General features: G+C 37.1%; 1 protein-coding gene across 2 annotated transcripts in view; it reads right to left on the bottom strand.

Annotated features, from left to right (window-relative positions):
- The window catches only part of TRAPPC10 (trafficking protein particle complex subunit 10), a 37,986-nt gene that overhangs the window by 6,226 nt on the left and 9,065 nt on the right, over window positions 1-22,695 (bottom strand). Inside the window, exons 2-18 of one of the 2 annotated variants that reach the window (XM_048289991.1) lie at window positions 22,188-22,269; window positions 21,372-21,507; window positions 20,086-20,282; window positions 18,569-18,764; window positions 17,347-17,458; window positions 16,188-16,435; window positions 14,252-14,398; window positions 12,311-12,425; window positions 11,734-11,810; window positions 9,771-9,862; window positions 8,399-8,539; window positions 7,479-7,591; window positions 5,899-6,413; window positions 3,372-3,513; window positions 1,932-2,090; window positions 1,034-1,263; window positions 121-221 (exon numbers count right to left, since the gene is read on the bottom strand). In XM_048289991.1, the coding sequence (XP_048145948.1) occupies window positions 121-221; window positions 1,034-1,263; window positions 1,932-2,090; window positions 3,372-3,513; window positions 5,899-6,413; window positions 7,479-7,591; window positions 8,399-8,539; window positions 9,771-9,862; window positions 11,734-11,810; window positions 12,311-12,425; window positions 14,252-14,398; window positions 16,188-16,435; window positions 17,347-17,458; window positions 18,569-18,764; window positions 20,086-20,282; window positions 21,372-21,507; window positions 22,188-22,269 (2,803 nt within the window). Of the gene's footprint in view, window positions 1-120; window positions 222-1,033; window positions 1,264-1,922; window positions 2,091-3,371; window positions 3,514-5,898; window positions 6,414-7,478; window positions 7,592-8,398; window positions 8,540-9,770; window positions 9,863-11,733; window positions 11,811-12,310; window positions 12,426-14,251; window positions 14,399-16,187; window positions 16,436-17,346; window positions 17,459-18,568; window positions 18,765-20,085; window positions 20,283-21,371; window positions 21,508-22,187; window positions 22,270-22,695 lie in introns of both variants that reach the window. The other variant, XM_048289988.1, reaches the window with a different exon arrangement.

Genomic DNA, 22,695 nt, shown 5'->3' on the forward strand with positions numbered 1-22,695 from the left:
GTAAAAGCCCAACTTAAATATTTAAAAAAAAAAAAAGGCTGCTATAAATATGAGTTATGAAAGCCAAGCTCCATACTTGGCAAGAAGAAAGAAACAATAAATAAATAATGAGTACATTACCGTTTGCCAGCTGACAACAAGGAATGCTTGGCATTAAAGGGTATGCAGAATGTTAATGCAATAATTGTGGAGTAAATCGACCAAGGACAATCAATGGTCACCTAAAGAAAAAAGGGAACACAGTTCTTATTTGCAATGGTCTTTGGCACTATGATTCTGGTTTTCTTCTCCTTTCTAAGCAAGGCTTTTCTCATCAAGTGTTTATATCTAATGCATCCAGGAGGGGAAGAAATAAAAATAATCAGTATGTAAAAACTAATCTGAAAAAATACAGGGTTTTGTTAGCCTGTGAGTGGGATATGAAATCTCAAAGCAGTGTTTCCTCTAAGAACTGACATACCCAGTTCTGAAGACTATAAATAAAGGAAGGGGAATAGAAGAAAGAAAAGATAAAAGACACCAATGGCATCTTAGCACAAAAACTTGGTAAGGGTCAGTATCAAATAAACTGCTATAAGATCTATTAGTCAAATGTCTTTATAATAATTTAATATATTAAATACAAGCTCAAAATATTTTAAAAAATGAATTTAATGTATAATTGTTTTAATTTGAAGCAGCATACTTGACTTTATCTTTCCCATAAGTCAGAAGCTGGAATTGAAAGACCACCATGCCACCTCTTACAGAGACACAGGTACCCTCCATGCTTTGCAAACTGTGTTAAAACACTAAAACTCAGATTACTAGCCAAGGGAACAGTTGACAATTTATTAACTGCAGTGTATATTTCGGGTTATATTTACAATTTCTTTACATTTGTAACATCTGCTATGGTTTTTGCATATACATCTTTTGAAGGAAAGTAAGTTCCAAACAAGCAAGTTCCCCCTCACCACCACTTGTATTTTGTGAAGTGTTTACCCCTGTGATCAAATACATTTCATAATGAAAACTACAAGCTACATCTTACTTTTTGATCAACAGTAGCCATGCAGTTGTCCTGTTTCTGCTTCTCTTTCTTTCTTCTGTGACTTTCTTTATTTGTAGTATTTTCCTTCTCCACTGCAGATTCCGTGGCTGATGGCAAATACATGACTTCTAGTTCAAATTCAATCACATGATATGCAGGAGCCACTGGCAAGCTGATGCTTGTGATCTTTTCTGAAGACTGAATCCTTAACGATGACTCTGAGATCTTTTCTACAGTTGTGTACAAAGGGAAAAAAAGAAATTCATAGAAAAATATGTGGTGCCATAACCACTTCCTAGCTAGGTTTGCAAAAACAGCAATGTGAAACCTTGTTATAAAACTCCACAGTAACCTCTTCAAACTAGCTATAATCGGCACATGTTAAATATTTGACTTCTCAGGAGTAATGCTCTATCCTTCTGAAACTGCAGGAAGGTAACCACTACATTCCACATAATAATTCTCCTTCTAATCTTCAGGAAGGAACTAAGAGGGGAATTTAACAACAAACTTCAAACCAGCTAAAGAGCTACTTTAGCCCATCATATGACACTTAAATAAGTTTTTACAAAGTGAAAGCACCTCGTTAATTCTCATAATTTCACTTCAAGCAACCTTGGACACACACACATGCAGCAGCTTCACATGCCTTCTGAATTTCATCAACAAAACTAAAATTGTCCAGCTATGTTTGTAAAAATTCATACTACCATTTTGAGGGTGAAAATTTAAGACATTTCTTGGACTGAAGTACTCAGTTGCAAATCCCTATAATTGTTCTTAATAATGACTACTGACAAACAGTTTCAGTGTTCTTAATATTGCAAGTACAGGCTGCTTCAGAATGACTGAACTCGTCAGCCTTTCAAAGATGATTCATTTTTACTACCAGGCTTACCCCTGGTGTTGGAGTAGATCACTGCCTTGCTCTCAGGGTGGTACAGGATGGGCATGGCATCCGCATTGCTGAGCTGCAGAGTGTCCCCGCTCTTCATGGTGTAGTGACCAGTGGTCACTGTGAACTTCACCTTCTGGGGAATGCCAGCCAAAAGGCTTTCTGAAGGACAGAGCAGGAATTGTTAACAGATTCCAGTACACGGTTACAATGCACTAAGGCTTGTTAGCAAGCAGCTGGTCACACACTGGGGTAACTTGAAAGTGTGAGGTTTTGGTGTTATGTGACACATTAAACACAGCTCAGATACAACTTGTGGGGAAAACTTGAGGTTTCAACCTCAGAGCCCAAACCCAATGCATCTTGGATGGCTTAGATGAGCTGGCTCTGCAGCACAGAATTCAGTGAAATACAATACCCCAAAGAATTTACTAAGCTTTTGAAGTCCTCCAGGTTGCAGACAGCTCTGTATTTTCGCACCTGTGATGCCAGTCATACCCACATGCTGTTATTTACATGATCAGCCTAACAGGAATGCCAGTGTGCACACAGAATCATGGCTATCAGTTTCACAGGGGTCCCAAATTTCATTAATTCCCAATAGGCCTGTCCTTCCTTTGCCACACACTGCAACCCCTGTGACTGAAATGACAGCACAGAATTCATATTAACTCCTCAGCTGCAACACTCAATAGCCTGAAAATAAACCACTATTAACTTCCATTTATACACTTTAATAAACACTTAAACACTACAACAAGTAGTGTTCAGCTGTCCCTGAAACCAATGCATGTATTCAGTATTCATTTTTAGTAAGTTTATATTATTATCTCTAGTAGAGAATCCCATTTCTTACTTACTTCTTATAAATATCAAAGGGACTGTAGCATTAAGTTGGGAGGAATTTCTTCACAGAAAGGGAGAATAGGCATTGGAACAGGCTGCCCAGGGAGACAGTGGAGTCATTGTCCCTGGAAGTGTTTAAGGAAAGACTGGATGTGGCACTCAGTGCCATGGTCTGGGTGACAAGATGGTGTTTGGCCACAGGTTGGACTCGATCCCAGAGATCTTTTTCAACCTAATTGATCCTGTGATCACAAACCTAACCAGTAAGGAGTTCAGTGAATTACAAATGTAAATATTCACTGTTAAGCAGTGAGGCAGCTCAAATCACATCTGGTATTTCAGTGACACTACATGTTCAAGTCAATGTTCAAAAGTGACACTGTGTGTCCAGAGCCAAGCACTGGAATCAGTTGTTCAAAACCAGCCATCACTGGCAGGACAATATGATGGAAAATTGGAAAAGCAAGGTTATATTTTGGACTCAAAATGCAGAGTAAGGCGAACTGAGTAACACTGAAGCCATGAAACACTTTCTCTAATGCCACAGGAGCACGAGAGGAATCATCAAAGCAGCTTCAGCACAGCCACTGTACCTACCAGTCATGGGCTCCACTTTGAGCTGGGGCTCCTGGGAGTACACATCATACTGCACGATCGGGTAGATGTGAAGAAGGACAAACTGCACCTTTCCCACTGAAGTGCACAGCTGCCTGAGCGTGTATGTCCCAGGTTCTTTGGCCTTGGAAGAAAACATTTGAATGGTTTTTTTTTTTTTAAATACTTCTAGAACAAACCCTTTACTAAAGACCAGCATGTTTTCATCTCATTTCTATAAGGTACTTTGGATTTGCAAATTAAAACTGCAGATATGTTTTCTGAGTAAATGACAAGATTTGCACAAAGGAGCACCTTTTGCCCCACTGAGATAGAAGCTCTAGAGTGCTGTCTGATTCAAGAGAAAACATCATAATTAACAAGTACTAATAATCAGAACAATTCATGTAGTAGCTATGCTGCATATTTGTTACTTTGGGATGTGTTTTGCCTTGTTTGTTGGTTAGTTCCCCCCAAAGTGCAACATACATGAAAAAACATTATTAAGTACCTAAACAATACCTGTGCTTATTTGGCTAATTCATAAAAACAATTATAAAATCCTACAGCATTTATGTAAGGCACAGCTTTCAGCTCCAGCTACTGATTTCACACATTCCCCATCACAAACCCTGAGCCAATGTGTACAAGAAAGTAAAACATACATTTTTCATTTTCAACTCTTCCCATACCTTGAGTAATGGGATTCTGGATGTTTCTCGATAAGATTAAAAACAAAAGGAAATCTGTAACACCTGCTAGTATATTTATTCTTTGCTCTTAGGGACTGCTAGGGAATGGGAAGTGTTTTCTTTTTTTTATGTGTCACTTTACCAAGTATAATACATAAATACCAATGCTGGGTGTAATTAAATAAGTCTACAAGTTATGGAGAAAAGCTGTACCAATCTACATTCAAACCTCATGCAGGTATTTACATAGCAAATCCAGACTGAAATTCAGTATTATGCATTTTGACATTAAAGTCACTACATTTTAGCCCTAAAAAACCAGAAAAGCATGAGTAAAGTAATTCATAATATATACATACTGGTCTAAAGAATTTAGACAATGCTTTCTGATCTCTTTTAAGGCTTGGAAAAAAATACTGGAAGATTGCTGTCAGCATAAATAATGCTAATCTTAAATGTAAGGGCTACAGAGAGGATCAAACTCCCTCTGGATCCCAGAAGCACAGTCATTCCTCTTCCTGCAGAAGTGATGCAATTAAGCATTACTTTAAGAAAATTCAGAAAACAAGTTGTCAGCAGTTTCTATGCTCTGGCCAGCTGTGTAACCCAGTAGAAGTGACACAGTGTATGACTACAATGATAATGGATTTTTAGTAAATATTTTGTAAATACTGCAGCTCAAATCTAGAGACACTTTCATTGTTTTATCTAATAATACACTGTTAAAATTATAACATGCTCAGATTTTCCCTTTAAGGACAGGTAAATCATGCCTTAAACAACTATATTGTGGGATTCACACTGAGTAGTCTTCCCAAGCAAAATTCTTTTCTGGAAGGAAAGGTTGGGAAAATAGGAAAATTATAAATGCAAGGCTGTCCATCCTCCACTGGCCATCAGATGCACAGCAGAACCAGGCAAATTCAAAGCAGAGCTCTAGCTGGCTTTTCATTCCGATCTCTTCTGGTATTTCCAATTGCTTCCTGATCCCACTAAGTCCAAATGCCTGCTCAGTGCAGTCCCTAACAGCTTTCCTCTAGTAATGCTCCTTTATCTGAAATCCAGTTTTACATACATGTTAATTAATTTTACAGAAAACAGCATTTCCAGCCACCAAGGCCTCTGACATGTCAAAATCCCATTAACTTGTCCCAATACTTTGAAAGGATGAGAAACCTCAGAAATTAGGTTAGTAAGTAGATCAAATGACATTATTGCCATTCCACAGATGATAACTAATAACTAATTAGTTAGTTAACTTAGATGATAAGATGACTAATGGGGACAATTTTAATTCTAACATCTTCTAAATTCAAATACTTGTAGCTGATCTCAACTTCTTACAGGAAGGTTTACTACATCCACCAAGTGAAAAATTATTCTACCACCCTCTGCAGAGAAGAACAGGCTGTCAACCAAATTTAACCACACAATCACTTACTAAAGGGCTAGAAAAAGAATCCACACTAAAGCTTTAGACATTATTCTGAATGAGCTCAACAGTGTATGCAGTCTTCATGAGCAGTACATTATATTACATATAAATTTATCCGTGTAATTTTTGGCAGCAATAGTCAAGATATTTAAAATAAGTTTAGGAAGGCTGACTCAAATGATTTCAAGTAGAAGAATCATCTGTAGGTTTTAGCATAAATACAACAGCAACCTTGCAAGGGAAATGATGGTGCAGAACAACAAAAAGCTGTTAAGGGGAATGGATAATCCAAGTATAACAGGAAGCAATACAGGCACCGCTCACCAGCACAACGCTCTTCCTCAGCCACTATTTTTAATTTTTCCTTCACGAGTGCTACAATCACCCAGCTATGAAAACATACCTGAATATTGAAGGTTATTTTATTGTCCCCTGGTTCCAGTGTCAAGTTGTTGCACTTCAACACATGAGCCCCATCTTCCAAAGTGAGCCCCGAGGGCACGTCCAGGGAAGTGCTGCTCTCCTGCCTCCGCAGCAGCATGTGCGTGTTTTTGCAGATGATTCCTGCTGTGTTCAAGGAGTTGTCTGAGGGGCTCCGCTCGTACATCTCACACAGCTCCAGGGCTGGCAGGTTGTTTCTTGACAAAGGCAGGCCTGCAATTTCATTTGGGAAGCTGATGACACCGTTGGAAGTTTTGTGCTTGGTGAGCCACTCGGCTGTTTTCCTGTAGCTGTTCTTCTCAATGCTGAAGTGAACATGGATGGCAACCTGGTCCACCCGGACAGGGATGGGCATTTGGCTCAGCAAAGTCAACTCAATGCACAACTTTCCACCCACGTGGACAACAGCATTTGGAGGGTCAAAATGCAGAGTTTTCAGCTGGGCAAAGGAGTGCATAGGCAAAATAACCTTTTGACCTGGAAAGATAAAAACAGGGATTTTATTATTCTCCAGTTTTATTATTCTCCAGTGCTGCTGGAGATGAGCAAATCTTTTCTCTTAAAAATTGAAACCCTGGAATTAAATGGATCAACAACTTTTCACAATGAATCATTTCACAACAAATCAATGCTTTCCAATTTTTTATCTTGCATGAGACTTAAAGATGCTGAGATTTGTTTTCCAACAGTTACTTCGACTACAATTTCTACATCCAGGCTATTAAAACCAACTGAATTAAGAGAGATTGTCCAAGCAGAAGTTGAACATTTCACTAGTACAGAACACAGCAGCATTAAGTGACAAACTTCCCAGAGCTTGTACAAGTTTCAGAAACTAATAATCAGGCTGGCACCTTGAGCCAGCAGCTTTACTATGAAAGGGGTTTTCATTCTCTTTTCTACATTCCAAAAATAACCCTGAGACAGTACCAAAAATTAATTAAGAATCAAGTCTGAAGTAACATATTACTTATGGTACATCTATTCATTAAGAAAAAATGTCTGCATAAAAATAAGCAGTCTTCAGATCTACAGGAAGTACTCTCTAAGAATTTGAATTATGATTAATATCTGTCAAGAAGGTAGTACAGAAGCAGCATGAAGAATAAAGACAGGAAATAGGATGGACAAAATAATAAGCTGCAAGTGGTTGGGAACAGATCTAACATCAAAATCCAGGAAGTACCATCACAGAGCTGCCACTTGCATGCCAGCAATGAGAGACAAAGATAGGTTAGGAATTGAAAAAACCCAACACACAATAAATTATGGGCTGTTAAAGCAGAGAAATATAGCTGAATGAAAACAAAGACTTTGCAGTATTCAGGATGAACACGTTAATTACCCTTTCATCTTTGACTATTCTTAACTACTGTAGATTTATAATTGGAGATCACAAGTTTAGAAAGAATAATAAAATAATATAAATACAAATAACAAAAAATAGAAATAATAACAAAATAATGAACCCCAAAAAAAAAAGGCCTCCCTGTCTACCTTTAGGGAACAACCAGATGCTTAAATTTTAAGACCCAGACTTACCTTGGTTCTCTGCTTGCTGATTGGCAAAATCTAGTATTTCTTGGCAAAATCTTTTTCGTTCCTCTTCTGTTAGGTGATTATCACCAGCTAAAAGGCTGCTTGTTTGGAGATAACTAATGAAGTTAAGGAACCACGAGGTAGAAACCCAAAAACAAGACATTCAAGTACTGCTTTTCTGATCTTTAGAGACAAGACCTGCTGTTATCATCACACTTTTCCACTAGACAAGAAACAATTGAAGATTTACCATTTTCTGAGAGTATTGCAGAATCCCAATACTTCTTTTGCAGATGTACTAAAAATATGATCCATTATTAACCAGTGCAATCTTGCCTCATCTAAAAAGATTCACGAGCATAGAAAATTCATTATTTGACAATAATAAATGCAGTGTGCAAGTTCAAGACACAGTGTCTTGCATTACACTGCCCAACATTTAGCACTAAATAATCTTGAGTATTCTATTTTATTCCAATGTACCTAACTGAGAATCTGCCAGCTGTTACAGCATCACTTCCATAACCAAGTCATAAGACATTCTTTACAATTTTAAGTGCTGGGGATATAAATGATCACTTGAATATTTAGCTAAGAATGCAACAGAACTGGCTCAGATTCTTTATGAGCATTTGCACTGAAGCAGAAAAATTTAAGCACGTTTAAAAGTGATGTGAGAATTTGCAAAGGAGGCTGACACGTATAATGTGTGCCTTGTTCTAAAAGCACACAAACCAACAAAAAATCAGCACAACAGAACAACCCCCAAAATACACTCTACGGTATCAAATAACTCAGCTGTCTCAGCTCAGACTCAGAGCAGTCTCTGCTGTTAAATAAAAGTTAGAGATATGTCAGAAAAATAATCCCAAGCCTCATTTTCTCCAGTTTTGATTGTTCTGGATCTGCATTTTAGAGGATACTTTTCTATCTGCCCAAGCTGTTTCTGACATTCAGCCAGCTGCTTCCTCGTGTGTGTGACCAGCAGTGCCCAGCCCTCAGCAAGGTAGGTTTTCAGTGCTCCTTGAAGATACACCTCTGCCTTCTGGGGACCTTTCTTCCTCCTTGGAAAATAAAGAAATGAGCACAGAGCAATGTAAGAAACTTTTCAGCCATGAAAACTGTCTACATCTTTTCTCAAAGTGGTGATGGGGGAGGAACACCAAGTAAATGCAGGACAAACTGCAGTGAACCACTATGATCTTTAATTTTCTGGTAACAGATAAACATATGGGCCTTCCATTACTGCAATTCCCTTAAGCAAGTAGAACTGCAATTAATGTCAATATTCCAAGTCAATGAAAGGCTTTATATCCAGATGTATACCAAGTTAGAGGAAATGAGGTGAAAATACCTCCCACAAATGAAACAAAAGCCATCTAAAGCTTCCGACAGTTAACTAAAAATTTGCTTACTCAAAAATTCTAAAGCAGAAAAAAACTTCAATGAAAATTTTATCACCACACAGCAGTTCCATGGCAGTATTTAAACCTAACATTATTCCCTCAGCTGAAAATTTAAGTTCATTTAGGAGAATCTGTTGCAACTTGGAGATCAGACTGCTTAAGCAAACATTGGTGGGAAGCATGCCCTAACATATTTTCCAAAAAAAACCCCCAAAGTCTTCTAAATAAGAAAAACAAAAAACATTATTAAGTACCTAAACAATACCTGTGCTTATTTGGCTAATTCATAAAAACAATTATAAAATCCTACAGCATTTATATAAAAACAAAATGCAAGAGGTTTTCTCAGTGGATTTTAACACGAGAGATAAACACAAAAAACCGTATTTGGAAATCAGGAATAAAATCACTGTTTCACAGGAGGGGAAACAACCACTTTGCAATGACAACCTCAAATATGAAACGGATTACTCTCCAAAGACATGGTTTTTTCTGGCTTTTTTTTAGATAGATGCAGTCCATATATGTAGTTAAGATAACTCTGCATTTACTATAGCCTGCTCCCTAAGGAGGCTTCTGACTTGTTTTGAAGTTTATATTTATCTTTCCCACCCTTTTTTCCCTGAGAATAAGAAAGGATCAAGCTAAAGAACATAGGATAGTTAAAGGTAAGAGTACAAAATCACAAGATGAGAATTAAAATTTGTTAAAGATTGCTAGTTTTTTGTTTGTTTTTCTTTTCTCCTGAAATACAACCTGAAATAGGGTTTGTTTACATTTTAAAAAATACTTTTTAGAATTCCTTTTTAAGTACAGCATATCTTCCTCAGGAATAATATTCAAACTTTTCAAAGGCAGTGCATTTAAGACATTTTAAAGAGTCATTTACATATAAAACTCTGCCAAGTCCTTTCCCACAAGCTTAGCTGAGCGAATTCTTCCAATATTTGTGTACATTTCAATGGTGGCATGGGACAGATCCTGTTTAAAAGAAAAGAAACCATTATAAGCTTTATGTATTTTTAGCAGCTATATGGTATTTCACACAAACTCATAGCCAGTGACTCTGTTACTGCAACAAAATGCCCAGAATGAGTCCCATTTGCCCTGAGCACACAACACACAGCAGTTTGTAACAGGTCACCTTCACTCCTCCTGCACTTGGTCATTATCCCATATCTGTAAATACTAATTTATAATCAGAATAATTATTTTCACAAGAGTGCCTTAAAGGAATTTTGCTTGCATTCCCAAATTGAAGTGTATCCCTCATCTTTAGGAGTAATTTCCTCTGCAGCCACAGTGTCCAAGTGTCACCTTCTTCCCCCTGCTCACCTTCCTCCCCTTGCCCTAAGCTTTAATAACAGCAGCAAACCTTTCTCACAAAATTAGCAGTTACAACACACATTGACTGTATTCAACCACCCAACTTCTTTCCAAAGTCCAAAATAACCTCTGGCCAGATAAATAAAAATATAAAAAATACATCACATCACGACAGGACAAAGGGGAATGGCTTCAAACTGAGATTTTTTTTTTTAAATGCAAATAAATTATCTTAGCTGTGTCTGGAATTTTTAACTAATTCTATGTTCTTCTCCACTGAATACAGGACAAGATTGGATTAAATATGGGTATGCATAAAATGTACATATTTACGTGACAAGTACAGAGAAAACAATTTTTTATAGTGCATCTGACATCTGAATTTCCATTGCATAGAAGTGCAGTCATAAATACAAAGAGAAATGGCAATTCCTCTGGCAAACACTACAGATCCCACTTAGTTCCTTATATTTAAGAAGTTACTGCTGGGCTTAGCAGAGACTTCAGGTGTATATTGGAACTGAATTTGTAAGAGCAACTAGCAACTCTGAAGATTTTAATTTTGATCCAGCTACACAACTAGTCCTAAATAAATGAAGAACAAAAGTGAAACCCAGTATCTTCAGACAAAATGTTTTGAGATTTTTTTCTTTTGATAAAACTTTACAAAATTAACTATCAAATAGTTTTCTTGTTAAAAAAAAAAAAAAAAAAATTTTTCCTTCCAGTTTTCCCCAGAAAACCTTATTGGCAGTACTGCAAATCTGAGAAATTTTAACAGAAAATTATTTAAGGAAAAAAAACCAAAACAAAACAACCCAACAAAATCTGTCAAACCAAGCACCCCCAAAAATCAAACACATTCTTGTGACAGTCAAGGTCTTTTTGCTTCATTTAACAATCTTCTATTTGAAAAACAGAACCAGCAAAACAAAAAAAACCTGAAATCATTACAGTGGCTCCTCAGCAGGGGAGCTGTCAGGAAATAAAGACGCACAACATTAGAATACACATTGTGCCTCAATCTATGCCAGGTACAACCCTATTATCCACAGATGTCCCACAGTTTATATAAAAAAATAAATCAAGAGTAGAACTTTAATCATGTAATACTCGTTGCAAAATGCAAGCCCAAACCATTTAAAAGGAAGCTGAATTCACACATCAATATTCTTCTGGGAAAAATTCAGTTAATTCTGAATTTGGGATAGCAGAACATGATAGGCATGACATTGGCTTTTTTAATATCTCAGTATATATATACCTACAGATAATAAGCTCCAGCTCATAACTGTAAATATTAAAGTTAATGCAAATATTTGAAACTTGGGGCCTCTACAGGGTTCTAGCTGTGAAACAAATCAGCCTTGCTGTGTTCAGTATGCAAGAAATAACCTTTGATACCAAAATACGGAAATACAGATTTATGTTCTCAATTCACCTTCTCAGGCTTGAAAACTCTGGCCCTATTCAATGCACAATGGAAACATGCAAAACCACTATAAATAAGCAAAACTCATACTTACTAAGTAGTGTTTTTCAAAAGCTTCTACAGATGATAAGGCCTCTTTGAGTTTCTTGTAAGGGCTCTGTGATGCATTGGCTTTAGAAAAAAGCAGAACAAGAGGTGTCACTTATAAATGCATTCTTAGAAGAGTCTGTATGCACCTCATACCACCCCATCCCTGCTTCTTCTCCAGTAGAAAGTGGAGAGAAAACTAAAAACTAGTATCACTTTGTAGCTCCAGGTGCAGGTTATCTATTTGCACCTGAACAAGCACGCTCTATTTGTTTTTCAAATAATTTTATTTTAAATACTTGTCTGAAAGCATTAAGAACTTAATTTAAATCCAGCGCTGTTCAAGACCATTTACCTAAATGCTGATAAGTGGAGCATCAGTGGAAAACTTATACTTGCAACAGTAAGGAGATGCATTGGTAATTTAAAATGCTAAACACATATTAAAGAAACCTCTAAGAGATAAAGTTCTATCAGCATGTGTATATATAAATCTACAGGAATACTTGAAAATTCTTATTACTGATGCATTTATATGCTCTGTATTTAAGACAATGTCAGCTATCCTACATTCCTGGTAGTACCTGTTTCAGGGCGTTCTGCTCCCAGCCCTGCCAACAGATCCACAGTCCTGTTAAGGTCTTCCGAATTGGGTCCCTTCTCTGATACAAGTCCACACAGGTAACCCAGAGATTTTAACTAGAAGAGAAACAAGATGCTTGCTTACAGTAGGCTATAAAATCAATATAAAACCCCTCTTATTCTATTACATGGTTCCATTTTCATTGCTTTCATATTATGCTGCTTACAGGATCTCAAAATTAACTGTTATTCTCAGAGTATAAATTAATTTAATAAAGAATTAAATTGCATATAAGTTATTGACTCAAATATTGGAACATGTGCCTGTACACACAGATCCCTCCATGCACAACACCTAATCTGAGTAAATCCTTCTGGTTTTCAATACAAACACAAACAAAGCTCAAGATGTTCAGCAGCTATGACCAAGGATTATTTCTAATAGCTGTGTCTATATTTTTGAAAAATGTATAATCAAGAAAAGCAGGCAGCCTCCAGTAGAGTGATTAGGCAGCTTGCAAATTCACCTGAAGTATTGTATTCAGGTGAAAACCTTCCTGAAAAAGAGATCAGCACATCTAACAGTGTTAATAGAGTTAACTACCATAAAACCCCTTCTAGACAGCAGCTGGTGGCTCAACACCCAGAATTAAAGAAGCTCTTGTCTACTGGCCGTTTGGTTAGTTTACTTAGAAAACTCAATCAGCCATAAAGGTAAGCCCACAAAAGAATAAAGGTCTCAGCTTGTCACATTACTCCACACCATAAAAAATGGGGATGGACATTAACTTTTTTTTTGTAATTTATTTTTAACTCCACTTAATTTTGTCACTAGTTGCTAAATTTCTTCATTCAGTCAGTTCCACCTTACTGCTACTCATTATCCTAAAATTCTTCCCTTTACCCTTTGTGTTAGAAAAATGATGGATGGGAGAAACATTTCCAACTCAGGCTGGAAATTATCTTCCATAAAAACATCTAAGGAGCATGGGAAGAATCTGATGCACCAATTGCCATTTTAAACAATTCTTTACCTCCTTTATTCTGATCTCCACCCCCCTCCTTTTTTTTAGAAATAATTATTCAAGGTGAAATTGTATTTCTCTGCTTTTGTAATAAAACAAGGGTCAGTTAGAGGATTCTTAAGTCTACTGAAATATGAGCAAACTATGATTAAAATAAATAGCAAATATACTACAGGCTATGCCCACAAGAGGATGAATGTATGCTGGTCTTCAAAAACATCCACAAAGACCTCAGCAGGTTATTCCAGTAGTTCCTGGAGTTTACCTTCTTTCTAAAATGTTCTTCAACAGTGGAAAGCAGCAGCAACCTCAAACATTATCTCTTTTATAGAAACTTGGAACTTGACAAGTTAGGGAAGCAGTTTAACCAAACTGAAAAGGTCACTTTACAACATTTATAGTAAAGGCTGGTGACTGAAAAAATGGAAATTACTTGCCTCTTTCACAAGCCACCAAGGGTAACACCTTCAATGAAGGTAGAGGTCTATTACTGCTGTAATAACATACTGGAGAAATAGTGAACTGTGTAAACACACCGCTGTAATCTCTATTTTTATGGTAAATGCATCCAAATCTGAGCATTTTTTCTGCTGTATCTGAAATTCACATGCTCTCCCTCTCAGTCAACATGGACTGAGCTCATTCTGGAGTTTAAGCAAACCAGTGATTAATTATCAAATTAGTGGTGAGGAAGGGGGGGGCTAGAAAAAGAGGAGGACAAACCCTTGTTATTCCCGGGCCTCAAATGACAGAGGAAAAAGTGGCTATAAACATGGATGTCTCACCTAGACTAGACTCAAGACAATGTACAGAACCCAGTATTAAATTCCACAACAAAAAGGACAAAATCTGTTCCAGGGAAACAAATTTTCTACTTCAACACTGTAATACCACCACCCCAACACATCATTCACTCACCTTCTCAGTGGCATAGCTCCACAGGCCAACTGTGTGGGAAACATTTGCATCTATTTGAGCCCTATCACAGCAGCCTTCTATTCTCTGTAAGACTTCCAAGCAACTCAAAAACACCCAGCAATCCAAAGCTCCAGGAGGAACTGAGACCTGGAGGTGAACAGATAAAATTAACTGGGAAATAAAGCATAGTCAGATGAGAAAATACTTCAACAAAAGTACTTTTCTTGATACAACACAGCCGAACCTCTTGGAAGAGCTTACTCTATGAGTACACAAAGCACAGCCCGACTCTTGCTGCCTCCTGAATAATTTATATATATTAGTTCATGAAACATATTAACTAGATTTGATACATTCATCAAGATGCAAGAGAAGGAAAGGAAGACTAATAGGTCTTGGAAAAATTCCAAGTCTGAAAACTCAGCTTAAGGAAAACAGAGTTAGGAAAAATTTCTGTAAGTAGACTACTACTTTCCAAAGGAGACATCGGTTCTAATTGAGACTGAAATTAAAAATACAGTAAGTGTTAAAAACCTGGATAAAACAGATTAATCTCTAAGATTCCTTCACAAAAATAAGCTTATTCATCAAAGGATAAGACATCTGTCATGGACAACTAATTAAAAAATGGAGATGAAAAACAAATAAACAAAGAAACACATAGAAAAAGAGAAAGATAAAGACAAGAGAGTCTGATACTAGAATATTTTCAAGAATTAAGATAAAGATGAACGTAACTAAAGATATGGAATATAGACACAATAATGGCATCTCAAAATCCTGTTAATTACCAATGAAAAAAATATTCTTTTTAGAAAGACTATCAAAGTCCTAAACCCCATAATAAACTAGGTGACTAATGGGATATGAAAGTTCAAAGTATGAGCACAATGCACTTGAAGAAATAATAAAGATCTGAATTCTGAAAGAATTTTCAGGAATACAAAGACCCTAAGAACAGAGTAGTTGGGATTTCTGCTGTGTGTTCAGTGGTGTCAAGCCACGTTAAGAGGTTTGCCTGCATTAGGAAAAGGATCACAACAGGGATAAGTACATGCTATGCACAATGAAGTGTCACTGTCTCTCAGAACACTGCATTCAGTTTGGATCACCACAGCAAGACAGGAACAGCAGAAATAAGAGACAGTGCAGAGGAAAGCTCCAAACATTGGGGCACAGGGCAGACCTGGAGTGCAGCAAAAGGGGAACTGTAGGAAGTACCTCCAGAGATCTAGAAGTCTGCATTTTGGAAATCAAAAAAAAAAAAAACAACACACCACAAAATGCACACACAAGTCATACTATCTGTGGGAATTACACATTAGTTTTAGAACACATGAAGGTGTCAGCAAAGCATCTGAAGCAGATTTGCAGTTTTTAAATGCAGATGGAACTTAGTACCACGATGTCAGACAGGCAAAAGGTAGCAGCTGCTGTTATAACGGCACAGATAAAACTAACAGAGCACCCATGGGGTCAGGACATGAGCAAGTCACAAAATTATATTCAGAAATAATCTCTTCATTTTGTTACAGAGGATTAGCCTGCATAACAGCATAATAACCACTCTCCCTTATTTCCTTCGATACAACACTGCTATAAATTATGGGAACTACAGTTCAACAGATTGGTAATAAATCCATGAAAGAAACAGACAAATGACTACCAATTTAGAAAAGTTAACTTTTCAGGTGAAGACTAAAATACTTTAACTAAACAGATTTGGTTCTCAGATGTGATGTCTCCAAATTTCTTGCCAAAGACATCCTCATGATGACACAATCAACTGCAGCCCAATTGTTATTACAGCATCATTTTGGTAACTCCCAGCCACTGCTTACTGAACGCTGGTCACCGACAGCTAAACTTGAAACATCTTGTTAGATCATCACTGGATAAAATCATTCACATAATGGAATAGATGACACTGACTCACTTCCAGTAGCTTGAGTTCTTGCACACAGTTGTGAAGAAGCTCCAGTGCTCTCTGGGAAACCTCCCATGGCCTCTGCAGGAAGATTAACAAGGTGCACTGACGAGAGAACAGGTAACTGCGCAGGTCCAGCAGTGTTGCCTCTTGGTTCTGAATGAGCTCTCTCTTCTCCATGTCTATTGGTTTCCGCAGAATTAAACCATTCCAGCTCCTCACTGGCTGGCAAAAAAACGTCAGCCAGTTTGCACCATCTAAGTAAACAAAGTTAATATCCAAGAATCAACCACTGCTTTCTAGGAAAGCATCTTCATCCTCCCTCCAGAGGCTGTGAGCTGCCTTAGTCCTTCCCAAGTTTATCACATGGATAAATGACTTCATGTCTTAACTTCAAAAAGCAAAACAAAACACCACCAGAACTTCCACAGTGAGGTAAGATAACTGAATTCCACAACACTGTATTACCATGGGCATTCTGTCTTAATTGTATGTGCAATTGTTTGGCAATCAGTTTGTTCTTTATTTCTTAGCTATTAAGCCTACCTGAAGTTCAAAAAAAACCAAACTTTATCTGCTTAAGTATTTCTTACTCAGCCATCATGGATGGATGTGCCCCCACTTCAGGTATTGCATTGGGTTCAGTCAGCACAAATCTATTCACTGCAATTACTCCTGCACTACATTTTCACCAGATTCATAAAACCTACCTGATTAAAGCTGTTATATAACATCATGTGCTTTAGCTCATTCAAACAGTTTAAAGCTATTTGATACTTCTAGCACAGTAGTTTTTCTCAAAAATGAAGTTAAATCTTCTGTAGTGCAGATTAAGCACCTACTTCTATTAAGTTTTGCAGTGATTACGAAAAACCTAGCAGTGAGCTGTAAAAACAGCAGCTGCATCTCAGCCAGATCAACACTTGTGTAATTTCGTAGTTCAGGGCTCTGGTTGTAACAATCATCCCATTAGAGCAAAACACAGGTTTTCATTAAAAATTGCTTCTAAGACTCAGAGAGCAGAAACAACGCTTGAGGTTGCACACAGCATAAAACGAGCACAAACTGCATAGTGCAGCCTCACTGTGACTGCCCAAAGCACAGGGCTGCTCAGCACAGTGAAGGAGTTCATACACTCGACATTAATTTCACATTTTCAGACACTCACCACCAGCCCCGAAGTTGACAACGTACTGAGAGAACAAGGCATCCAGTTCATCATACTGCACCAGTGCATCCTCAAACTGCTGCAGCATCTCAAAGACAAAGGCCAGCTCTTCCTTTTGGCACACAAGCAATACAGGGAGTATGTTACTGACATTATTCACACTGGTATTATAACGTGTCCCCATCCATCCACAGAGCTCCAGGAACTACTTTTTCTAATGTTCATTTCACACATATGGAAAAACCTGCCATTGGAGCAGATTTCTTCCTAACTCAGGGAGGTTCACAAAAGGAGATTAAGTCATATAGCTCTGCCAGTAAATTCTGATGTGTATCCAGATCCTGATTCACTACAAGATATTGCTCATAGATCTATTAAAAGTTTTAATTCAAATAAATAAATAAATAAATGCTGAAGACTCATCTCCCATAATAGTACTAATGTTTTCCCCTCAGTTTACACCATGAAGGCATCAATTGCAGTGTATCATAAAAGGGGTTTTTGTACACAAAGCCAAACTGGTAAGTAGAAATAGTCTCAAAATTAGACCTATCCTATGCAAAAGGTAGCACATGCAGTCAAAGGAGACATGAGGATGTGGTGGAGTGGAGATCAGCACTGTACAGGGACCAGAAAATTCCAAAAGAATGAAGACCTTTAATTTTATCCAACAAGAGGTTCTTGCTTTTCTCTAAACCAGCTAAAACAAAATTATAACTATTTAAAAAATAGAATTCAAGGCACTCTCTATATGAATTACTTCAAAACAGACATTTTTCTAAACATCATCTCCATAAATACTCATAATAATCTGAAAAAGGAAACAGCAGCATTCACATTAAGTACCAATTTTGAGTTTGAGTGTGTTTGAACAGGCACAGTAATGGGACATTACCCCAAATTCAAGATCAACTACTAAAACTTTTTAGATGCAATTCATTTGCTTCAATTGAGGTTCATAAAACTTAGACAAGCCTGAAGAGATTCTGCTTTTTTAACAGCAGCAAACTGTATTATTGCATTAACTGAATTACTAGGTAACCCAAACCTGCTGCAAACAGGATCCAAAAATGCTGCTTTTAAACCAGTCTACATAATTCCTGCCCCAGCCCTCAAAGAATGATCAGAACATTAAAAGTATCAGAAACTCAACCACAACAAAAAAAGCACCATTTTTAAAACAAGGACTCAAGTATTTTCTTCAGTATCAAGAGACTCTTACCTGGACCATGAAATACTCGCAGAAGCTCCACCCTGGCTCTGTCCTTTTCTCTCTCAGAGTTCTCATGTCATCTTCAAACTTGCCTAAGTTTTTGGTAAAGGACATGAGAAGCAATGTCCTGAGTTTAGTCAGGAAGGCATTCCAAGATTCCTGAGAACGGGAAGAGTCTTTCAAAGGGTCAGAAAGTACCACACATCTGTAAAGAGATTGATAAAATCGTATTTGAGGAGGAAAACACGTAACTCACATATAAATGCCCAGTTGAATACTGTGCATACCTGACAAATTCAGAGTGAACAGCATTTAGTTTTTCATTCCACATTAATCAGAGGAAAAAAAAATAAGGTTGAGGGTTATGTTTGTTTGTTTGTTTGTTTGGAGGCAGCTATGTTGGGGCTTTGGGTTGGGTTTTTTTTTTTTTGACTGGGGCTTGGTAGCTTTTTTAAAACTTTTTCATGTGATACAGTTTACGAGAAGAGTTAAGTGTTTTACCCAGAATGAGTATTCCAAAGCTTTTATTTTTTTTTTTAAGCAAATAAAGCATATATTATTCTAACTACTTAAATATAAGTAATGCTGTAGCTATCTTAGAAAAGTCTGCCTAGCAATACAAATCAGCAGAACAGCAAATATAGCTACTCCTGGTAAGGATTATACAAAATACAAATCAGGAGCTACTAGATCACATAGAGTCAGCCCTTCCTAATTCACTTGGAATAATCATCCATAATAGATTCTTGCAGTATCTCAATTTGCTTTCACACATCCTATGTGCTAAAACTTCCTCTGCTTTTCTCAGAAAATAAATCCCATTAATTCACAAATAAATCAACTTTTTCAGAGCATCTTCTTTCCTCAGTTTTTCTATCACAATTTATTAACATCCAAAAAACTAATGATATCTCTAAAGACAGGAAAATCTCTCATCCAAGTAAAACATTATTTCTGGTTAGAAAACCCTATTTTGTTGGTTGTCATGAAAGCAAAAACAGTTTCATATATTCATTACTATTTCCTTAGAATAAAAATATCTGAAGAAACTGGCCTTATGTCAATTTTCTCAGAGTGGAAAGGTGATTGAGTGAACAGCAGAAAGTACAATGGCAAAAAATAAGCCTAGTGGCTTCACATTCCCTACTCACCTCACTCCTACCACCTGTAACTCTGGTAACATTTCTGCAAGCACCTAAGCAAATAAAAAACTCTGAAGGTATAAAAACTAATTATCATCACACTGTTCCCCTTAAACCTCTCTTGGCCAGGAGGAGATACTTGAAATCTATTTGAAACACATTTCAAAGCCACCATGAACCCAAGAAGAACTGAAAATAAACTTCTCCCTTTATTCTTTGCGCCAGCCTCCTTCAAAGCACAGATCTTACAGTGCCATCAGTCTGAATGCTGGACATCAAGGGAAGTCTTTAAATGAGCAAGGAATATCTTGCATATGGAGCTGAGTTTATAAATCAGCACACTGGTCAAAAGATTAAAATGTTTGCAAGCCCAGGATTGCTCACCTGTCACTTTGCTTGTTACAGAAGTCATTCCTTATTTTATCTACTATAGAGGTTCGGGGAAGGATATTGGTTTTGTTCTTTTTCTTGGCATCACTCTCAACCACCACAATCAGCCAGTCCATTGAGCTGTGAGCTTTGAGAACATTCTGCCACTTGGTGATGTCATCCTTGACTGTGGTTTTGTACACTTCCGTGTCCTGGGATAAGAAGTGGTGAATCATCAAATCAAACAGACAACAGACATTCTGAACAATTTCAAAAGGCAAGTTTTGTTCCAAAAGAAGGCAAACAGAAAAGCCTATCAAATAAAATTAGTAACAGTAAGGTCAGTCAGTGAAAGAAATCAAATGAGGTAAAGCATAGTAAAGTTCTGGTCTTTGAATTTAATTAATTTCCAGTATTTTAGTTAACAGTCAATATAGTATTTGGTACATTATTATTCTTTAAATGACTGAAATTAAGATTATTAAACATAATTTAAACTCTTTATTTTAAACATTCTGAAGCTTTACAATAAAAACATGTTTGAAAGTACAAAGCTGAACTGTTTTATTCTCAAACAGTAACAGAAGTGTGATATTTGTAGCTTCTGCACTGCTCAAATCCCAACCTGTTTAAAAGCTTTCTCATAAAAATAATTTCCAAAAAAAGCAGAAGCATTGTTTGCCATTTTTTTGCTTCTGGGTTGGGGTTATACAGATAAATTCAGGTAATTCTTAAGGCTGTTCTGGATTCTTTTTGACTGGTCGCAGATCAGATGTCGCCTGTGTCCTTCAAGGGGATAATTAATTCACAACAGAGGCAAACCAAAAGGCAGTGAACTGGAGATAAACAGGATTAAGACATTCCAAATCTTGCCCAGTTAAATTGCTGACATCCACTGGTACCTGACACACACAGAAAATGGAACTAAAGAAAAAATACGTATCTTTAGATTTCAGTGCACCGACAGATCATAACTGAACTACCCTGGTCACATTTCTGGGCTACGAAGAAAGTGCACTGTGCCCGTGCAGTAACACTGTAAGATCCTGGGGGTTTTTGTGACAAAGTACTGAAAACAGGTTATTCAAACACCTGTCCTCTTAGTATCAAGTAACATTACAAACAGATACTGCTTATGGCAAGAAGTGCTCAAGCTAAGTTTTGTTTCCTGCAATATATCAGGTATGCATGCTTATGCAACCCAGACTTAATTGGTTTGACTTTCTGCTTGTGCTGTTACTTTCATTTCTTTTTCATGCTTATGGGAACAATTTAATTTTTGAGTTTTTCCTAGTACTTACACAACATTCTGTCCAATAAATATGAAGAAAGGGAAAAGTCAAAAGGGCCTTATTCCCCTCTTTGGGTAGTAGCTCCTCTTTAAACTGAACAAAGTTGGATTCCAGGTGAATCATCTTCGGAGCACGGCCGTAAGACCTACAAAGTTTAAGAAGTTAAATTAGTGGACAGAATAGAAAAATGAACATATGTTGTGGGGAAGAGGAATAAACTGAAATACTCTGGCTCTGGAAACTCACAAACTACACCTACTGCAGTTTGTGTAAGGTTAACTAAAGTCTGGTATTGTTTGAAATGAGATACAGGCTCCTTTTTGAAGAACAGAAGCTAGAAGCTCTTCAGGTTTCAGTAAAAGATTTTCTGTATCTCTAGGACAAGTAGAAAATACCAAATAAGAGAATTCCCCAAATATTTTTCCCAATCACAAAACAGTGCCATACCAAACTTTCTGAAGGGAAGTACATCTAATTCCCTGTGAGTTCTACCTATATTCTCATTGAGAAGAAAGCATATCACTTTCAGAGCACAGCTGCCAAAGTACATCAAAGCACACCAGGACAGACCCACAAACCACAAAATCAAGTAGAGAAACACAGCATTACTATCATTTTTTCTTTAGGCAAAGTTGAAGGGTAGAAAAGATCATCCTGAAGTGCACAACGTTCACTTTGATTATATAATTTCTCCAATTTCTTCGAGTCAGTTGCTCTGTTCAACTCAATTTATGGTAAGAGCTTCTCAGAACACAACAAACACATATTTACCCAAGTCAAAAACCAGACATTGAAACAGTATCACAGAATAAACTATAAGTTTACCTCCTCCATTCCATGGGTTCTCTAGGAAGCTGCTGAGAAAGTGTAGGATACAAGGAAGTAAATAAATTCTGATCTCCAGCACCTAAAAGCAAAAGGCATTAATATATTAGCATGCGTAAATTATAGAATATATATTAATATGCTATTCTACTACTGGTTTGCTGTTATTAAGAGCACTTAATTTTGTCTGCTATGTGGAAACTGGAGTCCAGCACTGAACTAGGTTTTTTTTAATCACTCTTGAGACCTAATACAACACTTTTAACCAGGCACATAATGCATACACTGTTACAAACTTCCTATTATGATTTTCCACAGAGCTACATAATCCATATATCAAAGAGAGTATCATAACGCCGGTCCAACTTCAAAAACTAAACAAGCAGCTCCTTAGCTGGAGTCATTGGTTAAAAAACAAAAAGTATATTTAAAAATAGTCCAGAATTTAGACTTCCCAAACCAGAAGACTGGGTAGAGAGTGGTTCCTATCCTTCTGTAGCTGGGCCTA

The sequence above is a fragment of the Corvus hawaiiensis genome, chromosome 2, assembly GCF_020740725.1.
Source record: "Corvus hawaiiensis isolate bCorHaw1 chromosome 2, bCorHaw1.pri.cur, whole genome shotgun sequence".
NCBI classification, from domain to species: domain Eukaryota; kingdom Metazoa; phylum Chordata; class Aves; order Passeriformes; family Corvidae; genus Corvus; species Corvus hawaiiensis.